This window comes from Oryctolagus cuniculus, chromosome 2 (assembly GCF_051225735.1).
Source record: "Oryctolagus cuniculus isolate XC-2025 breed Fujian yellow rabbit chromosome 2, ASM5122573v1, whole genome shotgun sequence".
NCBI lineage: Eukaryota > Metazoa > Chordata > Mammalia > Lagomorpha > Leporidae > Oryctolagus > Oryctolagus cuniculus.
In genome coordinates, this window is record NC_142868.1 from 122,211,136 (window position 1) to 122,238,634 (window position 27,499).

A 27,499-nucleotide genomic window follows, 5' to 3' on the forward strand; every position below is an offset into this window, starting at 1 on the left:
TCTGGCACCCGTCTCAGGCCGCGGACAGGGGTGCCACGTTGAGGGAGCTTCTCCGAAGCCTCACTGCCCCGGGTCCAGGTTGCAAATTGTGCAGGGGGGCGGGAGGAGGCTTCCTCCAGCCGCGTGCGCGATGACAATCACAGGTGGAGCCGAAAGGCTGGCTGTCCCTGCCTCCCGGCGCTTCCGCCGCAGGAACAAGGTAAACGAGCGGTCCTGCCAGCATCTCGGTGTCAGTGAGGTCCCCGGGCCACAGCCCTCAGCGCTCAGGTCCCCCAAGCTGGGGCACCGCCCACGCCTCCCCCGTGACGCGCCGAGGGGGCTCGGGAGTTGTAGTCTGCGGCAGGGCGCGGGCGCTGGGGCCGGGGCTGCGCGGACTCCACGTCCCGGCGGGCGGCGCGGCGCGGCCTGGGGCCGCCAGGGGCGGGGCCGCTCGGCCCTTTAAACCTTTCAGGGCTGCTCCGAGGGCCGCAGCCGGAGACGGCACCACGAGGGGGCCGAGCAGGGCGCGGCGGCTGGGCGCTACGGGGAGGTGCGTACTGGGCTCCTTCCTCTCCTGGGGCCTCTAGGGATTCCTTGGGGAGGCCCCCGTCCGCAGGTCCCCAGGGGCGGGAGGTTTGCCGGCAGCGGGCTCCTGCCCACGCTGGGGTCCCCGCGCCCACGCGAGCGGGGGCCGGACCGGGCTTCCCGCGTGAACCCGCCCCTTGGCCAGGGCGCCGTGATCAGGTGGTTGCCTGCGCGCCGCCGCCTCACCGCCTTCCACCGGGCCCCCGCACACCGTCCCTGCTTTCTTTGGCGTGGACCCCTCGATTGTCTTAGCTCCAGCCTTCTCCCAACCCGGGTCTCTCAGGAGAAGGAGGGTGACTCGCTTTCCAGATGTTACAGCTCAGCTTGAATCTCTCGGCATGCCGGCGGCATGCCGGTGGCGTTTGGGTGGTCCGCGGATACCCCCTCGGTGGATGCCAGGGGTGTCCACGTAGGAGCCAGGGTTCAGCCCAAAGTTAATGGGCTCCTAGGCCCAAGGGCAGCTCCGGATGAGATGTTGACCACCTCTCTCCCTCCCCTTCCCCCCTCTCCTGGCCGCTTACCAGACCCTGGACTTTGATCTGTCTCTCCCCACCAGGCCAGGGCAGCTGATGGTTGTGGCCCGCCCCCTCCTCCCCGCCTACCTCTTGTCCTCCCCCCACACCACCACCACCCTGGCTCCCCTCCCTCATGACCGCCTGGATCCTCCTTCCTGTCAGCCTGTCAGCCTTCTCCATCACCGGCATATGGACTGTGTGAGTACAGGGGGAGGCGACAGGAGCTGGGGGGCACACAAAGCCCCTTGTCCCGTTGCAGGCTCCAGGGTGGTACCCGGGGTCACTCTGGCTGTCTCCAAAGCCTGGCCTGGTGCCTGGGCACACCGCCCCTTGGGACAAGCTGGCACCACTGCTGTCCAGCAGCGTCTCCCTGTCAGACTGACTTCTAAGCTCTAGAGGGGACGACTTCTAGAGGGCCATGCGGCAGGCTTGGGTGTGGTGTGGTAACATCAAGCCTCAGGGCACTCCAACTTGAGCCCCCAGCAAGGACAAGGAGGCTGACTGGGGGGAGAAATCAGAGTGGAGGAGAGGAGTTGGTGGGGGGTGGCCAGGCTGGGAGGGGTGGGGGCGGGGTGACAGTTCTGCTCCCGCAGGTACGCCATGGCCGTGATGAACCGCCACGTGTGTCCTGTGGAGAACTGGTATGGAGCACTCTGCAGCCTCACCTAAAGCTCCCTTGCGCTCTGTCCCCCAGCCAGATGCAGACCCTAGGCCTCCCTGTGTCCCCAGTGTCACGAGCCCCCCAGGCATGGCTCCCTGCCCGTCCACCCACTTCCCACCATCCCTTTGTCCCTCCGGCTTGTTGCAGGCAGGCCCTGGTGTACGACTCTCCTGCCCCTGCTGGGGAGGTCCCTCTCTGAGACTTGAGACTACAAGCCAGAGGCCAGGGCACCCCCTCCCCCAGTCTACTCCCTGTCCTGCCTGCCAGGTCCTACAACGAGTCCTGCTCTCCTGACCCAGCTGAGCAAGGGGGCCCCAAGACCTGCTGCACCCTGGACGATGTCCCCCTCATCAGGTAAGGCCTGGAACCTGGGCAGGTCAGGGAGACCCTCAGCCCTCCCAGACTTCCAAAACAGCCCTGGCTGCTCTCGGGGGTCAGGAATAACCATTATCCTAGGGGTAGTCACGATGCACTGGGCCTCTATGCATAGTCTCTCATCCTCCTCCCACCGGTGAGGCAGCTATTGTTTCTATCATTTTATCTATTGCTTCAGAAACCGAGACTCAGTGTTGTTGCTTGTCCGGGCCACACAGCTGGTGAGTGGAGGCATGAGACTCCAGGCTCAAGCCTTCTGATTGCCCAGCCCACATTCTGGGCTAAGGAAAGCCTGACCAGCCGCAGGCCTCGGCAAGGAGTCTCAGGTCTACTGGCCACTCCTGGCTGCTCCCTTCTCTCCCCGACACGTGAGCTCTGCTTAGAGCCAGCCACACGTGAGCAACACGGGCCTTTCACAGAAATCAGTGTCTTGCCTACAAAGGAACGGGCACAGATAAAGCAGGGGAGAGCCTCCGGGCCAGAACGGGGCTCCCCTGGGACTCCCCTCTCACTCTGCCCTTGCCCCTCCCTCAGCAAGTGCGGCACATACCCCCCAGAGAGCTGCCTCTTCAGCCTCATTGGCAACATGGGTGCTTTCATGGGTGAGTTGGCCCCGCAGCCCCACCTTGCACATGCCCCCTCCCCAGAAAGGCCCAGGAAGCCCTCGTCCAGCTCAGCCCTCCCCCACGGAGGGCCAAGGCAAGCGGGGCAACCTGTGTCTCCCATTCCTTGAAGGCCAAAGGCCAACTCCCACATAGCCCACACCGTCCACCCTGCTGGTCCGGGCCTGAGGAAACCCAGCTCACCACATGCCTGTCCACTGCCTTCCAGCCCTCAGGGCAGGAGCACCAGAACTGCGGGCAAGCCGGCAGGCTCGCTGGGTGGGGCCGGGGCTGGAGAAGGATTCAGAGCCAGCCCCAGCTCTGCTCTCCTCCTGCAGTGGCCCTGATCTGCCTCTTGCGCTACGGGCAGCTCCTGGAGCAGAACCGGCACTCCTGGGTTAACACCACAGCACTCATCACGGGCTGCACCAACGCCGCGGGCCTCGTGGTGGTCGGCAACTTTCAGGTGCCCTCCTGCCCACCCAACCTGGCCCCTTGAGCTCTCCCATACAGGGCCTGGCTGCCTGCAGGGGCAGCAGCACCTCAAGGCTGGGGGCTGGGGAAGGAGAGAGTGGGAGGGAAAGGAGAGAGGAGGTGGTGGAGCGCTGGGGCCTCGTCACAGACCAGCCCCTCTGTCTGGGCCCAGGTGGATCACGCCAAGTCCCTGCACTATGTGGGAGCTGGCGTGGCCTTCCCTGCGGGGCTGCTCTTTGTGTCCCTGCACTGCGCCCTCTCCTACCACGGGGCCGCCACGCGCCTGGATCTGGCTGTGGCCTACCTGCGAAGTGTGCTGGCTGTCATCGCCTTCGTCACCCTGGTCCTCAGTATCCTTCCAGGACTGGGCAGCCAAGAACTCATCCTCTAGCCCAGCCCTTCTCCCATCCAGGATGGCGGCGGGGAGTTGGGGGGAAGGCTGATGGCGGGGGAGGCACTGTGGCCTGCCGCCCACACATCCTCCTGAACATTTCCTTAGCCTCATTCCAGGTGGTGTCTTCTTTGTCCACGAAAGTTCTCAGCTGCAGCACGGGGCGGCGCTGTGCGAGTGGGTGTTTGTCATCGATATCCTTATTTTCTATGGCACCTTCAGCTATGAGTTTGGGGCAATCTCCTCAGACACACTGGTGGCTGCCCTGCAGCCTGCCCCTGGCCGGGCCTGCAAATCCTCTGGGAGCAGCAGCACGTCCACCCACCTCAACTGCACCCCCGAGAGCATTGCCATGATCTGAAGTCTGGGGAGGGTGGCTGGCCTGGCCTCCGCAGCACCCCACCCCATATCTGTGTTTATTTTGTACCAAAAACAGTGCTGAGAAAAGTATTCTGTTGGGATCTGGGCTTCCCTGCTTGCAGGGAAGTGGCCAGCCCACGTCCACCTGTGCCATACAGGAGCAGGCCCTGCCGGCTGCCTCAGCAGCATGACCTGCTCCCCCACGCCGAGGTGGCGTTTTGTGTTTAAAGGTCACCTGTCCTCACTCGCCCAGCCAGCCCTTCAGGTGCCTTCTTATCCCAGTGCCAGAGCCAGACCACTGGGGTTCCTGCTGCAGGAATTGGGGGGCTGGGAACAGCAGAGGGGATAGGAGCCGGGGGGGGGGGCACGCCTTAGTTTATGGGAAAGCCCACTTCTGGGCCCACTGAGCTGCACTGGGATTCTTCACTCTGCCTCTCACTTCCTTTAGGGCAAATAACACAGCAGAACCACGGGGGTATTTTAGTACTTTTTTTTATATACCTATTAAAAGAATTCTAATTTGCATCTTTGTAGTCTGTTCTGGAGAGTCAGAGAGGGCCTGGTCCAGGATGGTTTTCCCTAAGCAAAGGAGGGGAGGAAGCTCTGGAGTCCTAAGAGCAGGACTGCCAGGAACACGTGATGCCAGGAGCCATGCGATGCCCCACAAGGACCTGGGGACCTGCGCTCCTTTCTGGGCCTCTCAGACGAAACAGCTGACCTGGTCTGATCACCTCACACTTCTTTCCCCCACTAGGAATCCAGTTTGAGCTTTGATTCTTTGGCGCGCGCGGTGGGGGGGGGGGTGCTCTAGGGAGCCACTTAAAAAATGGTACACCCAGTGTTCTCAATGGAGCTGCAGGAAAACCCGCGGGATTCTAAGCATTAACTAAAAGTTCCAAGGTTAACTAGAAACTGCAGGGGGACGGGGATGGAGGCTGGTTTATCAGCTCTAAATGGCCAGATCCTGCTATGTTGTGCCTTTGAACCATAAAAACACAGAGGCCCAAGCCCTGGCTGGCCCAGTGGTCAAGGTTCCTGGACTCGGGCTCCGCCGCCCTGAGTGTAGACAGGCCAGCAGGGAGGGAACAAGAGCCCGACGCCTGCCTTCGTGGTTTAGGACCACCTTCACCAACAGCAACGGAGACCTAGTGGAGGATGTGAAACCCCGGCGAGGCAGATAAAGAAACCTTTAATGAGGATTCAAGGTGCAAGAGGAAGCTGTTGTGGCCTGCCAGCCAGCGCGCAGCCCCGGCCGCCTCACGTGTACATGGCTCCGTGGAGGTACTCCAGTCGATGCTGCTGCTGCTGCTTTCGAGCCTGGAAGACAGAGGGCACACTGGGCAGGGACCAAACCTAAAGGTCTGTGGGGGAGGGGCTGGGCTGGGCTGGCTCTCCCTGGTCTTAAACCCCTCCACAAAGTCTCTGGGAAGGCGGTCAGAGACTCTGAGGTCTACCCAGGCCTGCTGAAGTGGGGAAGGAGAGCTGTGAGGACAAGGGGCTCAGGGAAACCATCCCGGCCCCCCACCCCAGCCTCTACCTTATCTCTTCTGTGCTCCTCGTAAGTGTCGTCATCAGTGGGTAGCTCGTGGCGGCACAGGGGGCAGGAATTTGTCTGGCAGAAACAGGGCAGTGTTCCCAGGGGTCAGGTCTTCACCCTTAGAATCACCTCCCCTACTCCCAACTCCCACCCTTCCCTGATCTCTCAACAGTCTGTAAACCAAGTTAGAGACCTGGGCCCAGGGGCAAGGTGAGGACTGGAAGAAGGAAACCAGTACCTTGCTCAGCCAGGGCAGAATGCAGTTGGCGTGGAAGAGGTGGTGGCAAGGCATCTCAATGACAGTCTCTTCCTCCTCAAATTCCAGAAGGCACACGGGGCACTTGAGCTCTTTAGGAGGGAGCGCTGATCAGAAGAGCTGCCCGCAGGTCCCCCCGCCCAGCTCCCACTCCTGAAGGGCGCCCTGGCCCTGGCCCTGGCCTGGCCACTGACGGCCAGACCAGAGTCCGGCTGGAAGAAGGGGGAGCATCTGTCACTTTGCCCCCAACAACAAGAGGAATGAGTGGCCTCACCAGCCTGAGAGCCCCTGATGACTGTCCTGGGGAGGTTCTCGACCACAGCCTTGGCGGCTGGTGGAGGCAGGTGGTGATCCCAATCTACTACCAACCCCAAGTCTTCAAAGTCCATCCGATTGAAAAGTGACCTGGGGAGGAGGGTGCAAGGTTGGACCCCAGGGAAACCAGACCTCCCGTTTGTCCATCATCTACTGGGCATCAACAGATAAATGCCCAACCCAGCCAATAGCAGTAACAGCTACCCTCAGAGGGTGCTAACGAGATAAAAGGCAGAATGGGAAATAGTTTACAGCTGCTGTCTGATAACCCCAGCACGCAGACTGATCATTCCCATTTTGCACATAGGTTGTTACTCAGATAAGTTCCTCAGGCCACGCAGGAACGAACTGGAGGAGCCAGATTGCGGGCTGGCTGTGTGGGCTTCCGGGTTTCCGAACCTAACCCGCTGTGGCTCACCCCTGGCTCCCAGAGCTGGCCTCCCACCCGCCCCGACTCCCACCACTCTCCAGTTCCAATCTTCCCCTCAACTTCCTTGCCCCGGTTCCGCCCCCCCATAAAACCCCCCAATCTCGCCTTCCGGACTAATATTCCACATTATTCATCCGTCCTGCCCCAGATAATCCTTAACCAGTAAGCCCCAACCCAGAAACCTACTGCCCGGACGCACGCCCGAACCCCGAGCACCCACCTTGCGAGCTCCAACAGCATGTTGGTTCGCGTCTCCCGTTCTGGGTCCAACGGTTCGCAGTTGTGTTCATCAAAATAGGACGCCATGGCTATTCCACGGTCTGACACAGCGCTCGGGCCCCCGCCCCCGGTCGCCTCACAGTGCTGGCCAATAAACTGGCAAGTTGAGAGAGGATGGCCAATCAGAGTATCTAACGGGCGGGTATAGTGGCTCACTAAAAAAAAAAAAGCCGGAAGTAGTAATTTGGGCGCCTCTCATTGGCTAGGATAAATCAGATGATCAAGGAGTAAAGCCAATGGCAGAAACCAGGGCTGGTTAAAGCGTATGTAGGAATCCAAGACCGGAGAGAATTCCCGGGAATTTCTGGCGTGATAGCGTTTTTGGTGCTCTGGAAGGCCGGGCGTCTGAGCAGTAAGGGTCCTCAGTGTGCCCTGAGGCCACGAGGGCCTCGGTCATGCGACGCTAGAGACCGCTCGGGAGAGGGGGACGCGTGTACGAGCCCGGCTGGAACGATGGCTCTGCGCGCGGCTCTGCCCATGTCCCCGCCGGGCCCTTTCGCCCCGCTGCGCTCAAGTTGGTTCAGTGGTTTGCGCTTGATTCCTCCCCAGCCCGCGGAGGGCGGGGAGCCTGCGCATTTCTCAAGAGTTAGGTAGAATTAATAAAGGGCGGGGCAAGCCTCCCAACCAAAAGGCAGAGGTCTGTGCCCTGTGGCTTCACCTGCCATGGAACGGACTGCCCATCTGTGTGACCTTCAGCCCATTGCTCAACCTCCTATCCAGCATCTGTAAAACCAGGGCTTCGAACTACAATATTTGTATTCCTGCCCGCACACGAATGATGAGAGGTGCGGCTTTAGAAAATAACTCCAGGGCTGATGCCCTAAGAATATTCTGATTTAAGTTCTGCCGATTCGAATGAGAGAACCACTGCACTCAATGTCTGGGACAGCTACTGGTTGGCACCTGGAACTGTCTGATGGATATTTTCCACACCGCATCAGTAATTCTCCCAGTGGTCCTGGGAGCTATGCATCCTTATGTCCTTTTTACATCAGTAAAACCTGAGTTACAGCAGTGGCTTCACCCAGATTACACAGCCTGTAAGTGGTGTGGCTGACCAGGCAGGGCTAAAGGCTTGACCCTGTCTTTCCCACCACCGGAAGGTGAAAGCCGTGACCTCTTGGAGGGATGAAATTCCACACAATTCTCAGAGCTTGTGGTTGTTCCTGTCGGTAGCCCTCACTCTACTGAACAAGCACCTGCTTATTTTACACACTTGACTCTGAATTCCCCCTGCCACTCTTCCTTGAGTTTGAGCTGTGGTTAAGTGACCCAGGGAGAGGCTGCCCTGCCTCCACCACCTTGGTTGGCCTTCTGTGATGTTGCACAAGGATCTGTGCCGAGGCCCTGAAGGTACCACCTGCCTAGCCATGGGTGGCCCTGGAGCTTGAAAAAAGCCCGAATGAATCCTTTCCTACAGGACAAACTCCAGGCCACACTTGTGTCCACAGCACCACAGGAGCTCTGGGCACCTGCACTCTGGTATGTAAAGGCTGAAGAAGAACCTGGGCCGGAGAAATTGGGGAGGGGAAAGTGTTCAGGGGCAGCAGGGGGGAGGTCTAGCTGACGGTGAGAGACTCATTTACAGAGTTTTGACGTCTTTTCCTCTTTGGCATCCCATCTCGCAGCTCCCCCCCCCCCCAAGATGTCAGAAAAACAAGATGGGTTCAAGGGTCTGGTTTGGGGGCTGCTGTGTCCTTGCCCCCACACCTCAGAAAGGTCTGTCTGTGTAGGGCTGGATCAAGTAGGGAATCGGAAGCGGGTTATACTGCAGGGGTGGAGTCCTTTGGGTGGCAGGCTTTCTAAGCAGCCCTGAGGGTGGAGGCAGAGCAGGATTTGCCAACCTGGGGAGCTTCAGGCACACACGTGCACACGTGCAGCACACACATCATCATCATCTTTTAATCCAACAGCAGCTTTTACTGAGCTCCAGGTGGGGCTGGCCCGGCATGGCCAGTGCAGGAGGCCGCCCTTGAGGGCCAGTCTGTGGCTTGTTGGGAGATGCAAAGGTACCCACACCCGGGCTGCCCTCTGGCACTCACTGAGGTGGCTCAGACAGGAGCCAATAGCAGGGTTCTCTGGAGACTAGAACTGGCCGGTGCAGCTCTTCGGCCTCTCTCCAGGCCCAGCTGGGTCATTCCCCAGATCCTGAGGCAGCGGTTGCATCCTGGGCTTATGGGGCAGTACTGTCCCCACTGTTTTGCGGGAGAAAGACGGCCAGCAGTACAATCAGGATGATGAGCAGGCCTCCGGCCACCACCAGCCCCAAGTAGACCCGGCAGCGGATATTCTCCCAGCGCTTCTTCTGGGCCACGATCTTGGTTGTCTTGCTGAAGGCTGAGCTCTGTGGACACCCGCAGACACAGTGGGAGTTAGCATCGCCCCATGGCCTCAGAACCAGCGCCTCCCAGCCTGGCCCCGGAAGGCCTCCTCTCTCCTGCATCCTCCCCACCCTGTCCCCCTCCTCCACAACCTGCCCCGCATCTTCCCAGCCTCACTCCTGGCCTCAGGCTCTGGTGTAACCCCTGACTTTCTGCCCTACTGGCTCAACCCGCCCCTCCCCCCTTGTTAACAATGCCAGTCCCCACCCTTAGGAAGCTACATAGCTTCACATTATTAAGGGAGAACATAAAGCAAAATTTTATGTTCTCCCATAACAAAATCAAGAATGTCTTATTTTTGAAGGCAGGCCATTGCATATCTACTAAGAGTGCCTCAGAAACCCAGAGGCCCCCATGCTGGCCCCTAGCCCCCCCGCCCCCCCCCCCAGCCACCACCAAGTGTCTGTATACCCTGGGCAGAGCCCGAGCGTTCCCTGCAGGGCCTTCGCCCAGCCCTCCCTCCCCTCCCTGACCCACGGGCCTCACACCATGTCCAGCAGTTGGTCCGAACGCTGCTGTAGCTCTGCCAGCTTCCCATCGCGCTCCAGGACCTTGTCGAAGTTGTTGAGCATGATTTCTGTCACCTCGTCGGCCTGCCGCTGGCATCGCTCCAACTCTTTCCCTGCCTGGGCACCAAGCCCCAGGTCAGGGCTGCATGAGGCCCCCCCCCCCCGGCCCTCATCTGGCCCTGAGACCTACAGTCCTCTCCCCCCACTGTGTGTGGATTCAGCATGTGAGTAACAGGATCCTTCGTGTAAGGGTGTGATGTGTTGGGGGGTGGGGCTGGGTAAATGCCACTCGCCATTTAAAAAATTTTTTTGTCCTATCTTTTTAAAAAATAGTATTTGAAAGGCAGAGACAGAGAGAGACCTTTGATCTGCTGGCTCACTCCCCCAAATGACCAGAACAACCAGGGATAGGCCAGGCTGAAGTCAGGAGCCAGGAACTCCATCCAGGAGTCTCCCAGGTGCATAGCAGACGCCTCCCACGTGCCTCAGCAGGGAGCTAGATTAGAAGCAGAGTAGCTGGGACTTTAAGCGGCACTCCCAAACACGATACAGTTAACCTGCTGCACCACGGCACGGCACGGCACGTGGCCTCCGCGGCTCACCTTTGGTCTCACAGTCTCCTCCCCTTGCCCATTAGGCAGGACATAAATCAGTCCTGGATTCCAGCGAGGACCCTACCCTCCCACAAACACCTGCCCTGTGGCTTCCCACTGACCTAAAGAGGCAGCCAAGCTACTTGGCTGGAAGCCAGACAGGGAAGACACCCACCCTTCAGGCTAAAAAGGTAATTTGGGATCAGCATGTATCAATCCAGCCTAACCCTCTCCTCTTCCCCTAAACTGAGCAACTCAGATCTGCTTCCTGGCCACTTCTGCCTCTTGGTCAGGAGCCCGCTGACCACATCAGCGGCCACAGTCACTCCCTCTCTGCCCAGGAAGCTCAGCTGTCTTAGCCTCTGGCCTCCCTCTTCCAGTTAGCCAGGGTCTTCACTGGGGTCCAGCTCACTGCCAAGAGACCAACCCTTCCTTGGATTTTCCCAGCCTGAGCAGCCTCACCTAACAGAAACACAGCTCCTTTCAGAGGGCTGGAAAGGGAAGGGCAGCTTGCAAGCCGGGAGAGGTTGAGGGCACGGGAGAAAGGAAACGTCTGGGTCATGAGTAAGACTGGCACCTGGCTCTGCCTGGGCCAGAGAGACTCAGGGCAGGAGGCAGGTGCAGGTGCAGGTTCTGGGACATTTCAGGGAGATGACTATCGGCAGATTAGCAAAGCTCAGCAGCTCCTCACCTCAGCCTTGATCCTCACCTCCTCTTGGCAGAGAGTATCAGCTAAGCTCCCTTTCCTGCCAGCCCACATAGCCACTGTCTGCAGCAGACCGTTTGGCACCTCAAAAGCAGAGGACTTAAGTGTTGGGAAGGATCCAGTAGTCACAGAGGACCACCTCCTCCTCAGGCAAGAATCCCCCCTTCAGGATCCTTGCAGCTGCCTTGCACACAGCCTGCATGCATTCCCAGTGAATGAGTCCTAGCTCTCCAAATGGACCACAAGCTCCCAGGGAGAGGGCCCTGCCTCCATCTGCCATCATCCTGGGGGGCCCAGGAGGCCGGCACAGTGCTGACCATTGCAAGGGCTCAGTCAGTGGGTCACCTGCATTGTATCCAAAAGCAACTTGCATTCTCAAGAGATGTTCCCCCAGTGTGTTTATCCAGCCCAGCAGGAATTTTGCAGGGCAGGCATCTGAAACCCAAATAGGTCAGTGTTTACTCATGAGCCTGAAAAACAACCTGCTTCAAGCGGGGTCAGGCAAAGCACTGGGAGGAGGGGTGCTCACAGGTTGGGGAGCACAGAGGAAGGGTGAAGGAGGGCAGGGAAGCTTTTCCTGAGCCAGCCACCCTCTTTGCCATGGCTGCCCTGTTACTCCCTGAGGCTCCGTGATGTGATCCTTTGAACTCCCCCACATTCCAAGTCTAAGGCAAAAACTCGGTGACGGGCAATGATTTGGAAATAAGAATCACTGCTAGAGACTGGTGGGGTGCTGGGCATTATTTTTGCTACTCTGAATGTGACAGCTGTTGTTCTCGTTCTCCAACAAGGGTGATGTGGGGTCACATTCTCCGCGGAGAGCTGGCTGGGCCTCCAGCTGTTATCTGGAGCAGTCTCGACACTGCGAAGCCAGGCCTGTCCAGAGCCAAGATGGACCCAGGCTGAAAGGAACACACTTGAAACACAGAGCCATCAGACTCTCAAGTCTCAGGCTCTCCCTGGCCCACTCAACCAGGGGAAAATGGACACAGACCGTGTGTGCACAGGTGTCTGCTAGCACGGCGCGAGATAAAGCACCAGGCAAGGGGGGCAAGGGCTGTGCTGCCTTCCGCCACACTGTAACTCAGCCTAAAGTCCAGGACAACTGTTTTTGGAATAAAAGGAGATCTTTTAAGGAGACCTCTCTCCCCCTCTCCCTCTCTTTCCCTCTCTCTCCCTCTCCCCCTCTCTCCCCCTCTCCCTCTCTCCAACTCTCTCCCCCTCTCCCTCTCTCCAACTCTCTCCCCCTCTCCCTCTCTCCCCCTCTCCCTCTTCTCCCCCTCTCCCTCTCCCTCTTTCTCCCTCTCCCTCTCTCTCCCCCTCTCCCCTTCTCCCTCTCTCCCTCTCTCTCCTTCTCTCCCTCTCTCTCCCTCTCTTGCTCTCTCCCTTTCTCTCCCTCTCTCTCCTTCTCTCCCTCTCTCCTTCTCTCCCTCTCTCCTTCTCTCCCTCTCTCCTTCTCTCCCCCTCTCTCCCCCTCTCCCTCTCTCTCCCTCTCCCTCTCTCTCCCTCTCTCGCTCTCTCCCTTTCTCTCCCTCTCTCTCCCTCTCTCCCTCTCTCCCTCTCTCTTCCTCTCTCTCCCTCTCTCCCTGAAGAGTAAACAGTGACACTGTGAGATATGAGCTGTAAGTGATGCGGCTGCCCACAGAGGGTGCAAGTAACAAGGTGAGAACTGTGATTGGAAGCATGGGATGGAGGAACCCTTGCAGGATGGGTTGGAGCTGGGGCATTGCAACCTAGAGCCAAGGGAACGCCCCAGACAGTGACGGAGCAGGCAGAGAGTACGGGTGAAGGGGCAGGGTGGGGCTGGAGAGAGCAGTAAAAGTCCAGTAGAGGAGGCTGGCTTGGAGGGAACAGTAACACACACGTGCACAGGGCCAAGGGCAATGATGAAGAACATTTCCCCATTGGTGCTGGACAGGCACAGATGGAAGTGAGAAAAGTCAGGGCAGAGAAGCAGCCATGCAGCCGGGGAGAAATGCCATCAGCCAGAGTGTGGGAAGATGCCCACCACGCACGGGGAGGGGGAGCAGCCAAGAGCTCAAAGAGGAAGGTGGGTGAAAGAGGCACTTCTGACAGCTGCCAGGGGCTTGCAAAGCTTGAGGGGTTTTGTTTCATTTTGTTTTTACATGTTTATTTATTTATTTTTATCGACTTGAAAGGCAGAGCTGGGGCTGGCATTGCAGTGCAGTGGATTAAGCTATTGCCTATGACACCATCATCCTATATGGGTGCCCTTTCAAGTCCTGGGTGCTTCACTTCCAATCTAACTTCCTGCTAATGTGCCTGGGAAATCAGTGCAAGCAAGCGAGCAACAGAGAAAGAGAGGAGGAAGAGAGAGAGAGAATCTTCATCTGCTGGTTCACTCCCCAAATGCCCACAACAGGCAGGGCTGGGCCAGGCAGAAGCCAGGAGCCTGGAACTCCATCCAAGTTGAATTGGAAGCAGAGCAGCCTGGACTCAAACCAGCACTGTTGATATGGGATGCGGGCATCACAAGTGGTGGCTTAATTTGCTGTGCTACAACACCCGCCCAGGCTTGAGGTTTTGAGCCAGGGAGAGTGGGAGTCCTTGTTGCCACACAGAGGGTGACAGTTACACAGGAAGTGTTCCGACAGACCATCACTCTGCACAGAATATCCTCCTACAATGCACAGATCTCCAGGCGGGCTCCTCCAGGTGTCACACTCTGGGTTCCTCCTCTGAAAGCACAGTTCTCTCAAACCTCCCTGCCGGGCCCTCTCTCCTGTTCAGTGTCATCACATGGGTGCAGCTTCCAGGCTATCATCTCCTCCCTGGGTCAGCACTCAGCTGAGCCCAGAGTCTAAGTGCGGGTGGGGCTCTGCGCTGCATCCCTCTGTGTGTTCAAATCCTGCCTCTGCCATTCACCAGCTGAGTGACTGAGACTGGGGACACAGCCTTCCTGAGCCTCCGCGCCCCTCATCTGTAAGGTGGTGATAATAGTGACACCTGCCGCATAATGCCAGCTCAAGGTTATGTAACAGGTCGTAAACAAAATGCTTGGCACAATGGCTGACACATACTAAGTGCTCAGTAAAGAAGAGTTATTAATATTGGTGTAGCCCACATTTCCCTAGCTTCTTTCCCTGCCAATCTTGGTGGTTAGCAAAGCCTCTTAGATCATTTTACAACATGCTCAGCCAAGCAAGGTCTTCCCCATTGCAGACCTGGGTGCTTAAATTCAGAACCCTCTGTAGGCCTTTGAGAACTAGCATCTCATTTCTTCCCATTGGGTGCTACAGGCTGTTGGAAAGGTTTGACTTTTTTTTTTTTTTTTTAGATTTATTTATTTGAGAGGTAGAGTTATAGATAGTGAGAGGGAGAGACAGAGAGAAAGGTCTTCCTTCCATTGGTTCACTCCCCAGAAGGCCACAATGGCTGGAGCTGTGCCGATCCGAAGCCAGGAGCCAGGTGCCTCTTCCTGGTCTCCCATGTGGGAGCCAGGAGCTTCCTCCAGGTCATCCTATGTGGGTGCAGGGGCCCAAGCACTTGGGCCATCTTCTGCTTTCCCAGGCCATAGCAGAGAGCTGGATCAGAAGAGGGGCAGCCGGGACTAGAATTGGCACCCATATGGGATGCCGGCGCCGCAGGCGGAGGATTAACCTACTGTGCCACGGAGCCAGGCCTCAGTTTGACATCTTGAGCAGTAATAGCAGCCACCGTTCATTCAGCACGTGCCCTGAGCTAGGCACTGCGCTGCTGGCTGTTCATTTGTTCCATCTCCATCTCATGTATTCCTCACACCAGTCCACTGAAGACAGCATTACTATCCCAGCTTTACAGGAAACTTTGGGACAGAGATGTTAAATCACCAGTCACAATCAGAGGGAACAGAAGCTCTGGGAGTTGAACCAACATAGATTCCGGGGATCAGCATCTCAACCCCTGTGGTAAATTAGGTGCAGGTAAAGGGAGGTTCAGTGCTTTAGCTGGCTGACTGAAGACCACCACACCTTTCAATGCTTGTGTGCATATGAGGGAGGCCTGCGGCTCCAAACACAAAGTCTTTGGAGAGAGGCCCATTTATAAGATTAACTCAAGTAATTACTCATTCACCTGTGTCTTTCCCGTACTGCTTTGCTCCTCCCTGATCCCCTGTGCCTGTCATCACAGCTGGCACAAAGGAAATGCCCATGAAATTATTGCTGAATGAATGAGTCACAGAAGAGAAAAGTAGAAAAAGAAGAAGGATCAGGTAGGAAAAGGTGAGGGGGAAAAGGAAGTGAAAGAGTTTCGGAAAAAGAAAGGGACAGGAGTGAAAGAAGGGATGGGAGTATGAGGCTGGGAGACAGCAGGCTGGGGGAGACAGATCAACACAGTCAGCCCTCCGCATGTTCTCCATCTGTGGGTCTGACTACCACAGACCGGAAATATTTTGTAAAAATGGCATCTGGGGGCCGCTACTATGACGTAGCAGGTTAAGCAGCCATCTGTAGTGCCAGCATCCCATATGATTACCGGTTGGAGTCTTGACTGCTCCACTTCTGATCCAGCTCCTTGCTAATAGCCTGGGAAAGCAGCAGGAGGTGGCCCAAGTCCTTGGGCCCCTGCACCCATGTGGGAGACCCAGAGGAAGCTCCTGGCTCCTGGCCATTGCAGCCATTTAGGAAGTGAATTAGCAAATGGAAGATTCTCTCTCTCTCTCTCTAACTCTGCCTTTCAAATAAATAAAATAAATAAATCTTTAAAAAAATTACATCTATAGAAACATGTACAGATTTTTTGACTTGTCATATTATTCCCTAAACAATAGTATAAAGCATTGTATTAGGTATCCTGAGTAATCTAGAGATGACTTAAGTCTACAGGGGAATGTGCACAGATTCTATACAAACACCAGGTCATTTTGTAAAAGCGACTGGCGCCTCTGCAGACTCTGGTGTCCATGAGTGTCCTGGAACCAATCCCCGGCGTATATCAACGGGCGACTGTGTATCTTCTTCAGACTCTAATGCTCTATTTGTTCAGGTCCTGAAGCTTTTCAGTTTCCCCCAACAAATTATCCTGGCCTCAGCCTTCATTTCAGGAGTTTCCTCTTCAGCTGGGAAGCTAGGGGTCACTTAAAAGCCCACCCCTAGCCCTGCCAGGTCCCTCATCCTGCACGCTCAGAAGTGGACTCTGGGCTCTATTCTCAGGGCCCCGCTCAGTTTCCTGGCATGGCCTCTGAGTTCAGTGCTACCTTCCTGCTCCACTTCCTCTTCCTGCCTGGTTTCCCTGGGGACCAGGCCATGCATCAGGACCCCTAGCCAGGCCACATCCATCACTCCTCTGCCAACTTCTCCAAGGCAGAACCTTAAAGCACCAAGCCTGCTTCCTGCCTGGCCCACCTTCCCACAGACCTCGGGGCAGGGGAATAGTGGGGAGGGGAGTGTGCTGGCACCAGCTGTCCCTAACATCTCAGCTTTGGCAAGACTGGACAAGGCCAGAGACTGTAGCCAGAGCGGGGGTGACTCAACCCAGGAATATGTCACTAGGTAGAGGTTAGGAAGGGATCGGGCCATACTCTGATAACTTCAATGAACTTTTACATAAACACTTTTCTTCCCCGAGGGAGGGGGAGTGTCTGTCCTCCACCCTGCCATGGGACTGGAACCACTAGCCATCCGCTCAGGTTTCCAGCTCCAGGGCCAGGCTTGGCTCCTACCGCCTAGGGGAAGGGCTGAAGAGGTCATCGCATTACCTACCACTCCTTAGCAGTGAGTTGAGTGCCAGGCGGGTCTCGGCCATTGCACCCAACAAGGCAGCTATTGGTGACCCCACTTCTCGGATGCGGAAAAGGAGACTCGGGGAGGTTAAGTGACTTGCCAGGGGTCACAGAACCGGGATCCCAACTCGGAGTCCTACTCCAAAGCGGCGCTCCCAGCTACTTGGCTCCAGAAGAAAGGCAAGTGCGAGCCCCGCTCACCGCTCACCACGCGCTGCGCGGGGCAGCCCCACGGGGCGCACGCCCCCCTCTCCCTCCCGGGCTGCGAGCGCGGCCGGGGGAGTCTGGCCCGGGTCCTGCTCGCAGCCGCCAGTCACCTCGTCGGGTCCGAGCCCACGCCCCTGGTCTCGGACCTGTGATGCGTGGTCTGACCCCTGCGCTGGCCCTGGGTCCCTTGCCCGCCCGCCCCGCCGGGGGCTCACCATCGCCGCCGCTGCCGCCGCCTCGCCCGCGCCCGGCTGCTCTGCCCGTGGAGCGGCAGCGGTGCCAGCGGCCGGGGAGGAAGCGGGACGGGGCGGGGCCGGCCGGCGGGGGCGGGGGGCGCGCCTTCCGCGAGCCGAGAGAGGCGACGGGGACCAAGACAAACCGAAAGCCGCCAGCGACAGCGACCCAGGTCAGTGGGGGCGCCTCCTGCCGGGCCGCCGGCGCCCGACTTGCAATGACACCCCAACCTGGTCAGCTACTGTGCTTCCGGGCGCCAGCCTGCAGGTTAAATGCAGTTCAGAGCCCAGTGGGTGAGATGGACATATGGAGCCGGTCCTGGGACCCTCTTTAGTGTTGCATCTGACACCCTGTAGGTGAGCTAGGGAGGTGTCATCCGTTCATTCAACAAGCATCTGTAGAGTGTCCTTGTCAGGCGCTGTCGGCCCTGAGCAAGCCAGGTAGGGTCTCAGTGGGTGCATCTCACCCCAAACCAAAGCTGACGCATGAAAGTTTTGGAACTAGAGAAGTGATGCTTGCACAATATTCTTCCTTTTTAAATTATTGTTTTTTTTAAAGATTTATTTATTTATTTGAAAGTCAGAGTTACAGAAGAGAGGCAGAGAGAGAGAGAAAGACATCTTCCATCTGCTGGTTCACTCCCTAAATGGCCACAACAGCTGGGGCTGTGCCAGGCCGAAGCCAGGAGCCAGGTGCTTCTTCCAGGTCTCCCACATGGGTGCAGGGGCCCAAGGACTTGGGCCATCTTCCACTGTGTTTACCAGGCACATAAGCAGGGAGCTGGATTGCAAGTGGAGCAGCCGGGACTCAAACCAGCCCATGTGGGATGCTGGCGCTGCAAGCATCGGCTTTACCCTCTACAACACAACACTGGTCCCTTAGATTATTAATTGACTATTTGAAAGCCAGAGCAATAGAAAGAGATCTCTGATCAGCTGGTTCACTCCCTACATGGCCACAATGGCTGGGGCTGAGCCAAGCCAAAGTCAGGAACCCGGAACTAGATCTAGGTCCCCCATGTGAGTGGCAAGGACCCAGCTACTTGAGCCCTTATCCCCCTCCCCATGTTGCCCAGGGTCTGCATTAATAGGAAGCTGGAATTGGAAGCACAGCCGGGACTCAGAGCCAGGTACCCTGACAACGGGATGCAGGCATCCCAAATAACATTTTTTTTTTAAAGATTCATTTATTTATTTGAAAGGCAGAGTTACAGAGGCGGGGGTGGGGAAGGGTCTTCCATCTGCTGGTTTACTCCTCAAATGGCTGCAACAGAAGGAGCTGGGCCTATCAGGAACCAGGAGCTTCTTCTAGGTCTCCCACGCAGGGGCAGGGACCCAAGCACTTAGCCAAGCAGCGTTTTAACCACTGCACGACATTCTGAATACAATACCTGTCTCTGAATTGTACGTGTTGAAATGTTATACTCTAAGTCCTGTGAATCTCACCTCAACTTAAAAAGAAAGCAGACCCTCACGGGGAAGCCGCTCACGTTCCTGTGTCCCCGTCCTTGGCACCGCAGCAAGTGCAGCCCTGCCCGGACAGGAACCTGCTCCTCCATCCAAGGATGGCGAAGGCTGCTCGCTGCTGCCACTCCAGAGCCTCCCTCAGCGGGGTCTTCCTACCCCCTCCCGTCCTCTCCCTGCTACACAGAAGTCACCAGCACTTCTCCACTCCAGCGACTCAGATGAGACCTCCCCTGACAGAGGGGCTGAGAGCTTCCGGGCTTGGAGCTGGGAGCTCAGACCCCACCCTTACCGGGGAAAGCCTCAGTCTCTAAGAGTCTTCACCTCAGCTCTCTGGACCTTAGGCCTAGGAGTGAGCTATAGAGAGTGAGGATGGACATTGCCATGGCCCAGCCTGCCTCAGGTCTCCCCTGTACTTGCACTGGCCCTCCTCAGATCACAAAGCAGGGTTCCAGGCCCAGACTTCTGAGCTGGTCTCAGACCCTGTCTCCCGAGCCTGCCCCTCCCCCCACTTGCTCCCAACATCAGGTTGTCTGCAATTCTGGGAAACCTATGGAGGCGACAGAGACAGAAAGGGCTAGAACCCTCCCCACCCAACAAGGCAGACCGGGTGCCCGGAAGAGCAGCAATGATGGTGGGACCCGGTGGGGAGGAGCGGGGCCTGAAGACAGAGAGGCTCATTGTGTGTGGAGGGAAGGAGGGCCACGGGCCCTGTCCTGTGACAATGACTGTGCCCAGCCATGGGACGCGGGGGAGAGACACTCGCCCCCTCAGGACAGCAGAGACCCAGATGGGCAGGGGCTGACCACACACAACACTCAGGAGCACCAGAAAAGAAAAGCAGTCCAGTTCCTCTGGCATTCGGGTCTAGGCTACGGGGGGGCTGCTGCAGAAGAGAGGTGGGGACGGTGGCAGAGGCAGGGGCCCCCCCACGCCCGTGCCACATCCTAAGCACCCCTTCCAGGGAGGCTTCAGGTTTCAGCTAGCATTTGCAAAAGTGGAGGAATAAAAGGACGTTGGCAGTACCCCTGGGGCACACGTAAGAATCCTGCATATCACCCTAAAATGCTGGGAAGGTTTTGGATTTTCTAGGTGAAAAGACCCCCAGAAAAGACCCCCTCTCGAGATTCCTGACAACAAATGGAATAGGGAGGAATAAAGAAAGCCCCCTAGTCCACCTCCCCGGGCCTGTCGTGGGAATAGCTCAGGCACAGGGGTCCTCAGGTGGAGCAGACTGGAAGGGCAGTTGGGGACAAAGGGCCTCATACACACGGGGACTCGGGAAGGTCTTTATTGCCCCCCGGCCACCAACAGCGTCCCAGCTGAGCCCTCTGGGTCTCTCCAACTTGCTCTAAGGACTGTGGAAGGCAGCCACAGTCCAGCTGTCTCCTACTGGGAGACCAAGGTGCTGGGGGGAGGGGGGTGCATCCTGCACCAGAGGGGCCCCGGGGAAATCCAAGCAGCATTCCCTGGGAGGAGGAGAGAGAGGAGCAAGGGCCCCTCTTGGCATCCATTCTGGAGGGTTGCCCCTGAAGAGGGGAGGGCGGGGTGGGGCGGGCCCCTTAAGTGGGGATGACACCAGTGGACAGGAGCACGACGATGAGGATGAAGATGAACACGATCACGCAGATGATGATAATCATCTTCATGTTCTTCCACCAGAACTTGCGAGCCACCTTCTGCGACGTGGTCTTGAAGTGCTCCGACTGCCGGGGGATGAGATGCAGTGAGTGACCGCCACCCCGCTCACTGGAGCCACAGTACTCACTTGCCGCCCATCAGCATCTCAATCATGTTAACTAACTGTCAACTAAAAGATCACCCATCCTGCCCTGTTGACACATATATCTTCAGTCTGGCGGAAGAGATTCAAATTTGGAATTCTGAGCTCCTGGGAGTTCTCCACCTGGACATGATGGGGGACAGGTGCCCCCTTCTCTTGTCCTTGCACTGTCATGCACATTGAGGGGTCTTTTTAAAAAAAATTTTTTTTATTATTTGAAAGGCAGAGAGACAGAGACAGAGCTCCTATCTGCGGGTTCACTCCCTAAATGTCTGCAATGGTCTGGGCTAGGCCCAAAGCTAGAAGCCAGTAATTTAGTTGATGTCTCCCACGTGGGTGGCAGGGACCCACCTACTTGAACCATCGCCTGATGTCTGTATTAGCAGGAAGATGGAACTGGGAGCTGGAGCTGGAGATTGACATGGGACACGGGTGTCTTCACCAGCATCTTAGCTGCCAGGCCGAACCCCTGCCCTTGAGTGATCTGGTACACACGCACACATCCAGGGAGTCCACACTGGCAGCACAACCTGCTCTTGGGAAGGCAGACCCTGGGGCCGAGGGGTGCAGGCTCCAGGGGCGGGGCACATGCCCTGGCTCTGTGACTCCTTGTCCCACTAAATTTTCTCAGGCACTACTCAAGTTCACACTCGGGCCTCAGAAAGCCAGAGCCAGTCTCTCTTAGCTGGACACAAATTCCCTCCTTGAGTAGCTGGCCTTGGTCCCCGGCTAGGGAGAGAGAACAAGGCCCAGCAAGATGTGTGGGAGATATTATTCTAACCTTCAGCTGGCAGGGACCTCAGGACAGGAGGAGCGCACTGCTCTTCCCAGCATCTTTTTAAAGTTGACTCAGCAAGACTCTCGCAATTTTCCACCGCCTGCCTCATAACTCCTGGAGAAGGCCAGAGGCCCAGGGAGGTTTTCCCAGAATCAATATTTGCTCTCTGGGGATGGGGGGGGGAGGATCAGATCCAAATGATTGTCAAGGTCAGCCTTCAAAGGGAGAATGTTTCATAGGAGAGAAATTTAAGAATGCAGGGGCTAGGGCCAGCATTGTGGTGCAGTGGGTTAAGTTGCTGCCTGCAACACAGGCATCTCATACGCTCCACTTCTGCTACAGCTCCTTGCTAATGTGCCTGGGAAAGCAGCAGATAATGGCCCAAGTTTTGGGGCCCTTGCACCCACATAGGAGACCTGGATGGAGTTCCAGGCTCCTGGTTTCAGTCTGGCCAAGCCATGACTGTTGCTATTCGGGAAGTGAACCAGTGGATGGTTCCCTCTCTCTGTAAATCTTTTTGTTTGTTTGTTTTTAAGATTTATTTTATTATTTATTTGAAAGGCAGAGTTACAGAGAGGCAGAGAGAGAAGTCTTCCATCCATTGGTGCACTCCCCAAGTGGCCTCAATGGCCGGGGCTGGGCTGAAGCCAGGAGCTTCTTCTGGGTCTCCCACATGGGTGCAGGATTTGGGCCAGTCTTCTATGCTCTGCCACAGCAGAGAGCTGGATCAGAAGTGGAGCAGCCGGGACTCAAACCAGCGCCCATATGGGATGCCAGGACTACAGGTGGCAGCTTTACCGGCTATGCCACAGCGCCGGCCTCTGTAAATGTATTTTTTTAAAAGATTGATTGATTTATTTGAAAGGCAGAGTCACAGAGAAGCAGAGGTAGAGAGAGAGACAGAGACAGAGAGGTCTTCTATCCATTGGTTCATTTCCCAAATTGCTGCAACATCTGGAGTTGGGCTCATCAGAAGCCAAGAGCCTGGAGCTTCTTCTGGGTCTCCCAAGTGGGTGCAGGGACCCAAAGACTTGAGCCATCTTCTACTGCTTTCCCAGGCCATAGCAGAGAGCTAAGAGTAGACGGGACACAAACCAGTGCCCACATGGGATGCTGGCACTGTAGGCAGCAGCTTTTACCACTACACAGTAAAATGAGCGGGCTGACTGAGCCACCTGTGTGCCTCAGAAAATGTCTCTGTGGGTCACCCCACCCCAACCCCAGTCATCAGACTCATTCCTTGGACCCATACCAATCAATGGAGCAGAGCAGAATAGGAAATGGGGACCCAGCTCATGCCAATTCCCGAAATAGATGCAAAGGCAACAGAAACAGCAGAGCCTCGCCCCTCCCGTTCACCATGCCCTCCCTTTGTCCCAGGGTCTCCGGTCTCACAGTGGCTTCCAGGTCCTCTGTCTTGTTGCGCAGCTGGTCCAGGTTTTCTCCTCGTGCCAGGATCCGCTCCACATTCTGGGTCATTATATTCTTGACTCCCTCCACCTCACTCTGCAGGTTCCGCACTCGGTCATCTCCGCCTCCGCTGGCCGCCTCCTGCGCACAGCACAGGGGCTAATTAGGCCAAGTGACAGAGGACCAGAGGGAGACCCAGCCACAGAGGCCAGGGCAGTGGAAGGCCTCAGGTGGACGTCAGCCTTTATAATGCTTGCATTGTTTACAAACTATCTTTTCCTGCTTTACTCTGTAAGCCCCAGCAGGTGAGATCTGATGCTGGACACCATCACTCAAACTTTTGGGTTCCCAGGGCTCCTGGCAAGGAAGAAAGCAGCATGGCTAACTCCCTCTTGGCTACTTCCTCCTCCTCATGGGGTCGCAGGCACTGCAGAGCTGGCATCTCACAATGTCCCCCTCCAGTGCAGACCCCCCATGATTTACCAAGTCCTAGAGCCCTCCCTTGCTTCCTGGACCCCCCTGAGTCTTCATTAAACCTGTCAGTGCCAGCCAGCAGGACGCCCCACCTGGCCCAAGCCTGCTCCGGCTCCCGGACAGCTGCTGGAGGATTGCTTCGGCTCCGGGGCTTCCTGGACAGCCTGACCCTAGTTCCATGGCTATGACCCAGAGCCAACAAGTCCCTCACACGGCGCCATGATCCGCTGAGCACACACTTCTGCTTTCCCCACCTCTCAGCAGAGCCTGTGCAGATACTAAGTGAAAACAGCCGCCTGGGCGCTGGGGGAAATGGAGGACAAGTGCTGCCCGCCTGCTGCCTGCCTCATCCTGCAGGGTTCATGATAAGGTTTTTGATCAAGGAGGGAAAACAGGCCTCCCAGCCTGGCCCTCGGGGGGGGGGGGGGGGGGGGGCAGAACCTTGCCAAGGGTGTGGGGCGAAGCTGGATTATCGCAGAGAACCAACTTATGGGTCTTTTACAGGCCCCCGGCTGCTTCCTTAGACGCGGTACAGAGGGATCCTTTGGGTTTCTGCATAGGGAGAAAGCGGGAGGCCCGGTGGGAGAACTCCCGCCGCCGCTGGCCTGGAATCTGAGCCGGGAACAGCAGAGGCGCTTGCTGTCCAGCGGTGTCACAACACCCAGTTTGTCCCTGCCAGGGGAGGCGGGGGCGGGGGGCGGCAGAAAGTGGCAGCAACTCTTTGCCTGGAATTCGGACGCCCCCCCAACCCCCACCGCGGCCCTGCTCGGGGCCAGCACGGAGGCCAGGGGAGGGAGGTAGTGGGGCAGGGACAGGAACACCGCCCAGGCGGCTCAGAAGTATTTGCGGCCAAGTTGTCAGAGAGGCCACAGACAGCGCCGGCCCCAGCCCTCTGACTTCACCACGCACCCTCCCCTCTCGGCAAGGCCAAGCCCCAGTCCCCAGCCCCCTTTAGAAAGCAGCCCCCGTCCGGATCGCTCACCATGTCTGCGAGTCGCTGGGGCCCGTCAGCGGCGGAGCTCACCCAGGCTGCTTCCTCCCGGGCAGCCCTCGCTCCACTTCCTGCTTGCTCCAACTTTCAGCCCGCCCCTGCCCACCTCCATCCCTGCGCTCGCGCCACACCTAACGCAGGTTTCCTCAGGTAGGCGGGCTCCCGCCCCCGCCCTCCCAGTCTCCACCCAACCAGGGCTTAAACTTAAAGCCACAAGGCTCCCCGGGAGGGCACCGAAGGTCTTGCCACTTGCCAGAAACGACAAAGCAAAGATCAAGCAACCTTCCTAGGTTTCCTGAGGCGGGACAGACTCCTTTTTATGTCTGGGATGTCTTAAGCACCCTGCGGGCCGAGATCACGTGAAAACAGGTGCAGAGGTGACAAGATCTTGCCGAAGCCCTTGTACTTAGGACTGCAAACACTGGGAAAAGTCTGGAATGCTGTCACCCCAGGCTCGGGTGTCAGAAAGCTCAGGGTTACCGGCTGCATGCTGCCTAGTGAACTTCCTCACCTCTTTCTGTATTGCAGGTGCAAAGGAGTAAAAGACAGCTCACACAATGTGCCTGACAGTGCCTTGAACAAAATAAGTAATCAGGAAATGATGGCCCACCAGCCCTTCCCCTTCCCTTCCCAATTGCCTTGCATGTGCCTTGGGAGGACAGTGTGTGTGTGTTTTGGGGGAGGTTGCTGACCCTATCAGTGGTCAGAGGACAGCCCAATGAACCAGACAGGGACGACCCAGGGCAAAGGATTTTTCCACCAACCTGGCCCTGGGCCAGAGAAAGGCCAGAAAAAAAATCCTCTCTTCCTGGATGGTGTTTATCAAGACACAAGAACAGTAACAGGGACCTGCAGAAGGGAACAAACATTCTTGCCTCTTCCCAGAAGAAATGGCAGTTCCAAAGAGGAAATATCAACTTCACCAACACATACTTTTAAAAAGAGAGAGAGATTTATCTGAAAGGCAGAACACCAAGAGAGGACAAGAAACAGAATAAGAGTGATCTTCCATCTGCAGGATCATTCTCCAAATAGCTGCAACAGCCAGGTCTGGGCCAGGCTGAAGCCAGGAGCCAGGCACTCCATCCAGGTCTCCCATGTGGCTGGCAGGGGCCCTGGTACTTGGGCCTTCCTCTGCTGCCTACCCGAACACGTTAACAGGAAGCTGGATATAAAGTGGAGCAGTCGGGACTCAAACCAGTGCTTTTAAAAAGTCTTTAATACATTTTGTCTTGAGACATCTTTTTTCTAACTTAAATACAATTTTGTCCCCAATTAGGTTGTAAGTTTATTAGATTATACAGACATGAATTTTAGTGGCCAGGACAAATAGCCTGGGAAACAAAGTGTGTACCAGCCTGCTTTGGCAAAGAAACATGGCTGCCTCACCCTTCTCAGGTTGCCACAAGGCCAGGTGGAGGAGGAGTGGAATTCTTAGTCTCTACTTGTGTCATCCAGACCAGTTGCCATTAACCACTTGGGCTGTTGAGTACTTGAAATGTGGCCAGTCTGAACTGAGATGTGTTGTAAATGTAAAATACACACCAGAGTTCAAAGACGTAGTATGAAAAGAAGAATGGAAATATCGCATTCATAATTTCATATGTTGATGGCATGTTAGAATAATGTCTCGGGGGGTGAGTATTATGGCGCAGTTTTTAAACCACAGCTCAGGACACCTGCATCCCATATCGGAGTGCCAGTTTGAGTCCCGGCTACTCCACTTCCCATCCAACTTCCAGCTACTGCCTGGGAGGCAGCACATGAAGGCCCAAGTGCTTGAGTCCCTGCCACCCACATGGGAGATCCAGATGGAGCTCCGGGCTTCTGGCTTTATTCTGGCCCAGGCTTGCTGTTGCAAGTATTTGGGGAATAAACCAGATGGAAGATGTTTCTCTCTCTCTCTCTCTCTCTCCCTCTTTCTATCTTGCTCACTCTGCCTATCAAATAAATAAATTAAAAAGAAAGAAAGAGAGAGAGAGAGGGAAATGGAGTAGGATCCCCAGAGTGGGAATCAGGGTTATGATAGTTGAGAAGTTATTAGGCTCTCGCCTGCCACTGCCAACCTTAACATGGGTGGGTGTCCCCGGGGGAGCTGACCAGTGGCCTAGACTCAGCAATCATCAGCAGGTAGAGTCCAGAGTGTCCAAAGAGGACCACCATAATCACACAAGTGGGCCAGGTGTTTTTGCACCGGGGCTAAGTTGCTGCCTGGAATGCCTGCATTCCATGTCAAAGTACTTGATTCAGTTCTGGCCCTTTCACTTCTGGCGCGGCTTCTTGTCTGTAGCTGTCTCTGTCTCCGTGTCTCTCTGCTTTGTCAGGGGACGCAAGTACTTGATGATGACATCTGCTGCCTCCTGGGATACACATTAGCAGGAAGCTGGATTGGAAGTGGAGCCGGGACACAAGCAATGTCTCAACCAAACACCTGCCCATCTGATGTGGGCAAGGGCATATTAGTCTCACAAAAAGATATTTATTTATTTATTTGAAAGGTAGAATTACAGAGAGAAATCTTCCATCTGCTGGTTCATTCCCCGAGTGGCCACAACAGCCAGGGCTGGGCCACACTGAAGCCAGGAGCCAGGAGCTTCATCCAGGTCTCCCGTGTGGGTTCAAGGGCCCAAACTCTTGGGCCATTTTTCCACTGCTTTCTCAGGCTCATTAGCAGGGAGCTGGATTGGAAATGGAGCAGCTGGGACTCGAACTGGCGCCCATATGGGATGCCAGTGTTGCGGGCAGTGGCTTTACCTGCTACGCCATAATGCTAGCCCCCATCACCAAGTCTTGATTCATTCTTGGTCATGTCTCTCATATTCCACCCCTCCTTCATAGTCAATTGCAGGATTGGCCTGCAAGGCGCGCCTGCTGGGATGGTGGGGCAATGGTATTCTTCCACAAGAAGCACCGGGGACAAGTTTCAGTGAGCGTGTTTGTTTATTAAACCATCAAGCATAAGCTTTTAAAGGGCAGACAGAGGGGCCGTAGCTAATTCAAGGCAACACTAATTCTATAGGATGAAGCTGATATTGGCGCTGCTAAGCTTCTCCAATCAGCTTGAAGTTCACGTAGGCTATAGTAGCCTCTCAGGTCCTCCCTATGGGCCTGGGTCCCACCTGGGAGCTGTTTACCTGATTAGCAGTGACAGGGCCCTTTAACAGGGAGGGGAGGGGGATGTGCCTGGGGCTCCCACCAGCCAGCAGTCAGGTTAACCTCCTGCGTGGGCTGGGCAGGCAGTCTCCCAGCCAGGCACAGAATCACCCACAGTCAATGGCAGTGTGATCTCCTCTCTGGATAATTCCAACCTCCTCCAACTGACTATTCTTTCCCTGTCCATTCCTTTGGTGACTATCTGCTATCTTCCAAAAATACATATTTGAGTAGGCTCCACCCAGCCTCCAAGTTAAAGACCGAACTTCTTAGCATGGCATTTCAAGAGTGTTCTCAACCTGCTTTTCTAAGCTTATCTGTCATGAGACTCACCTC

The 27,499-nt window shown here is 56.4% G+C and overlaps 4 protein-coding genes across 7 annotated transcripts; 1 reads left to right on the forward strand and 3 right to left on the reverse strand.

The window, feature by feature from the left end:
• The first annotated feature begins 467 nt into the window (after positions 1-467).
• Positions 468-4,467, forward strand: TMEM150A (transmembrane protein 150A). 3 transcript variants are annotated; one of them, XM_070068842.2, is made up of 8 exons: positions 468-529; positions 1,089-1,277; positions 1,673-1,720; positions 2,008-2,094; positions 2,650-2,717; positions 3,056-3,183; positions 3,364-3,541; positions 3,702-4,467. In XM_070068842.2, the coding sequence occupies exons 2-8, from the start codon at positions 1,213-1,215 to the stop codon at positions 3,941-3,943; spliced, it is 816 nt and encodes a 271-aa protein (XP_069924943.1). In that variant the 5' UTR covers positions 468-529; positions 1,089-1,212; the 3' UTR covers positions 3,944-4,467. The 3 variants fall into 3 exon arrangements, with proteins under 3 accessions (XP_069924943.1, XP_002709718.1, XP_089182308.1); XM_002709672.6 differs by having other exon boundaries at positions 1,121-1,277; XM_089326182.1 differs by lacking the exon at positions 2,650-2,717 and having other exon boundaries at positions 1,121-1,277.
• A 648-nt stretch (positions 4,468-5,115) lies between these two features.
• RNF181 (ring finger protein 181) lies at positions 5,116-6,805 on the reverse strand. 2 transcript variants are annotated; one of them, XM_017340388.4, is made up of 5 exons: positions 6,701-6,805; positions 6,010-6,140; positions 5,718-5,827; positions 5,480-5,554; positions 5,116-5,259 (listed from the first exon to the last, which is right to left on the reverse strand). In XM_017340388.4, the coding sequence occupies exons 1-5, from the start codon at positions 6,784-6,786 to the stop codon at positions 5,200-5,202; spliced, it is 462 nt and encodes a 153-aa protein (XP_017195877.1). In that variant the 5' UTR covers positions 6,787-6,805; the 3' UTR covers positions 5,116-5,199. The 2 variants fall into 2 exon arrangements, with proteins under 2 accessions (XP_017195877.1, XP_089182309.1); XM_089326183.1 differs by lacking the exon at positions 6,010-6,140.
• A 1,840-nt stretch (positions 6,806-8,645) lies between these two features.
• On the reverse strand, positions 8,646-17,237 carry VAMP5 (vesicle associated membrane protein 5). The gene is made up of 3 exons (XM_008254169.5): positions 17,093-17,237; positions 9,629-9,766; positions 8,646-9,103 (listed from the first exon to the last, which is right to left on the reverse strand). The coding sequence occupies exons 1-3, from the start codon at positions 17,093-17,095 to the stop codon at positions 8,933-8,935; spliced, it is 312 nt and encodes a 103-aa protein (XP_008252391.2). The 5' UTR covers positions 17,096-17,237; the 3' UTR covers positions 8,646-8,932.
• Positions 17,238-19,849: 2,612 nt separating this feature from the next.
• On the reverse strand, positions 19,850-24,083 carry VAMP8 (vesicle associated membrane protein 8). Its single transcript, XM_008254170.5, has 3 exons — positions 24,002-24,083; positions 22,531-22,686; positions 19,850-20,280 (listed from the first exon to the last, which is right to left on the reverse strand). Exons 1-3 carry the CDS (start codon positions 24,002-24,004, stop codon positions 20,137-20,139), a joined length of 303 nt encoding a protein of 100 aa, XP_008252392.1. The 5' UTR covers positions 24,005-24,083; the 3' UTR covers positions 19,850-20,136.
• Between the last annotated feature and the right edge of the window lie 3,416 nt (positions 24,084-27,499).

Coding starts and splice junctions, on each gene's coding strand:
- RNF181 (XM_017340388.4), bottom strand. CDS start 6,786: ATGGCGTCCTATTTTGATGAACACAACTGCGAACCGTTGGACCCAGAA. Junction 5,828..6,009: donor CATCAGGGGCTCTCAGGCTG/GTGAGGCCACTC, acceptor TCCCTCCTAAAG/AGCTCAAGTGCCCCGTGTGC. Junction 5,260..5,479: donor AGGAGCACAGAAGAGATAAG/GTAGAGGCTGGG, acceptor TCTGTCTTCCAG/GCTCGAAAGCAGCAGCAGCA.
- TMEM150A (XM_070068842.2), top strand. CDS start 1,213: ATGACCGCCTGGATCCTCCTTCCTGTCAGCCTGTCAGCCTTCTCCATC. Junction 2,718..3,055: donor CAACATGGGTGCTTTCATGG/GTGAGTTGGCCC, acceptor CTCCTCCTGCAG/TGGCCCTGATCTGCCTCTTG. Junction 3,542..3,701: donor CTTCGTCACCCTGGTCCTCA/GTATCCTTCCAG, acceptor GCCTCATTCCAG/GTGGTGTCTTCTTTGTCCAC.
- VAMP8 (XM_008254170.5), bottom strand. Junction 20,281..22,530: donor CAGAGGACCTGGAAGCCACT/GTGAGACCGGAG, acceptor ATCCCCCGGCAG/TCGGAGCACTTCAAGACCAC.
- VAMP5 (XM_008254169.5), bottom strand. Junction 9,104..9,628: donor CGGACCAACTGCTGGACATG/GTGTGAGGCCCG, acceptor GGGTGTCCACAG/AGCTCAGCCTTCAGCAAGAC.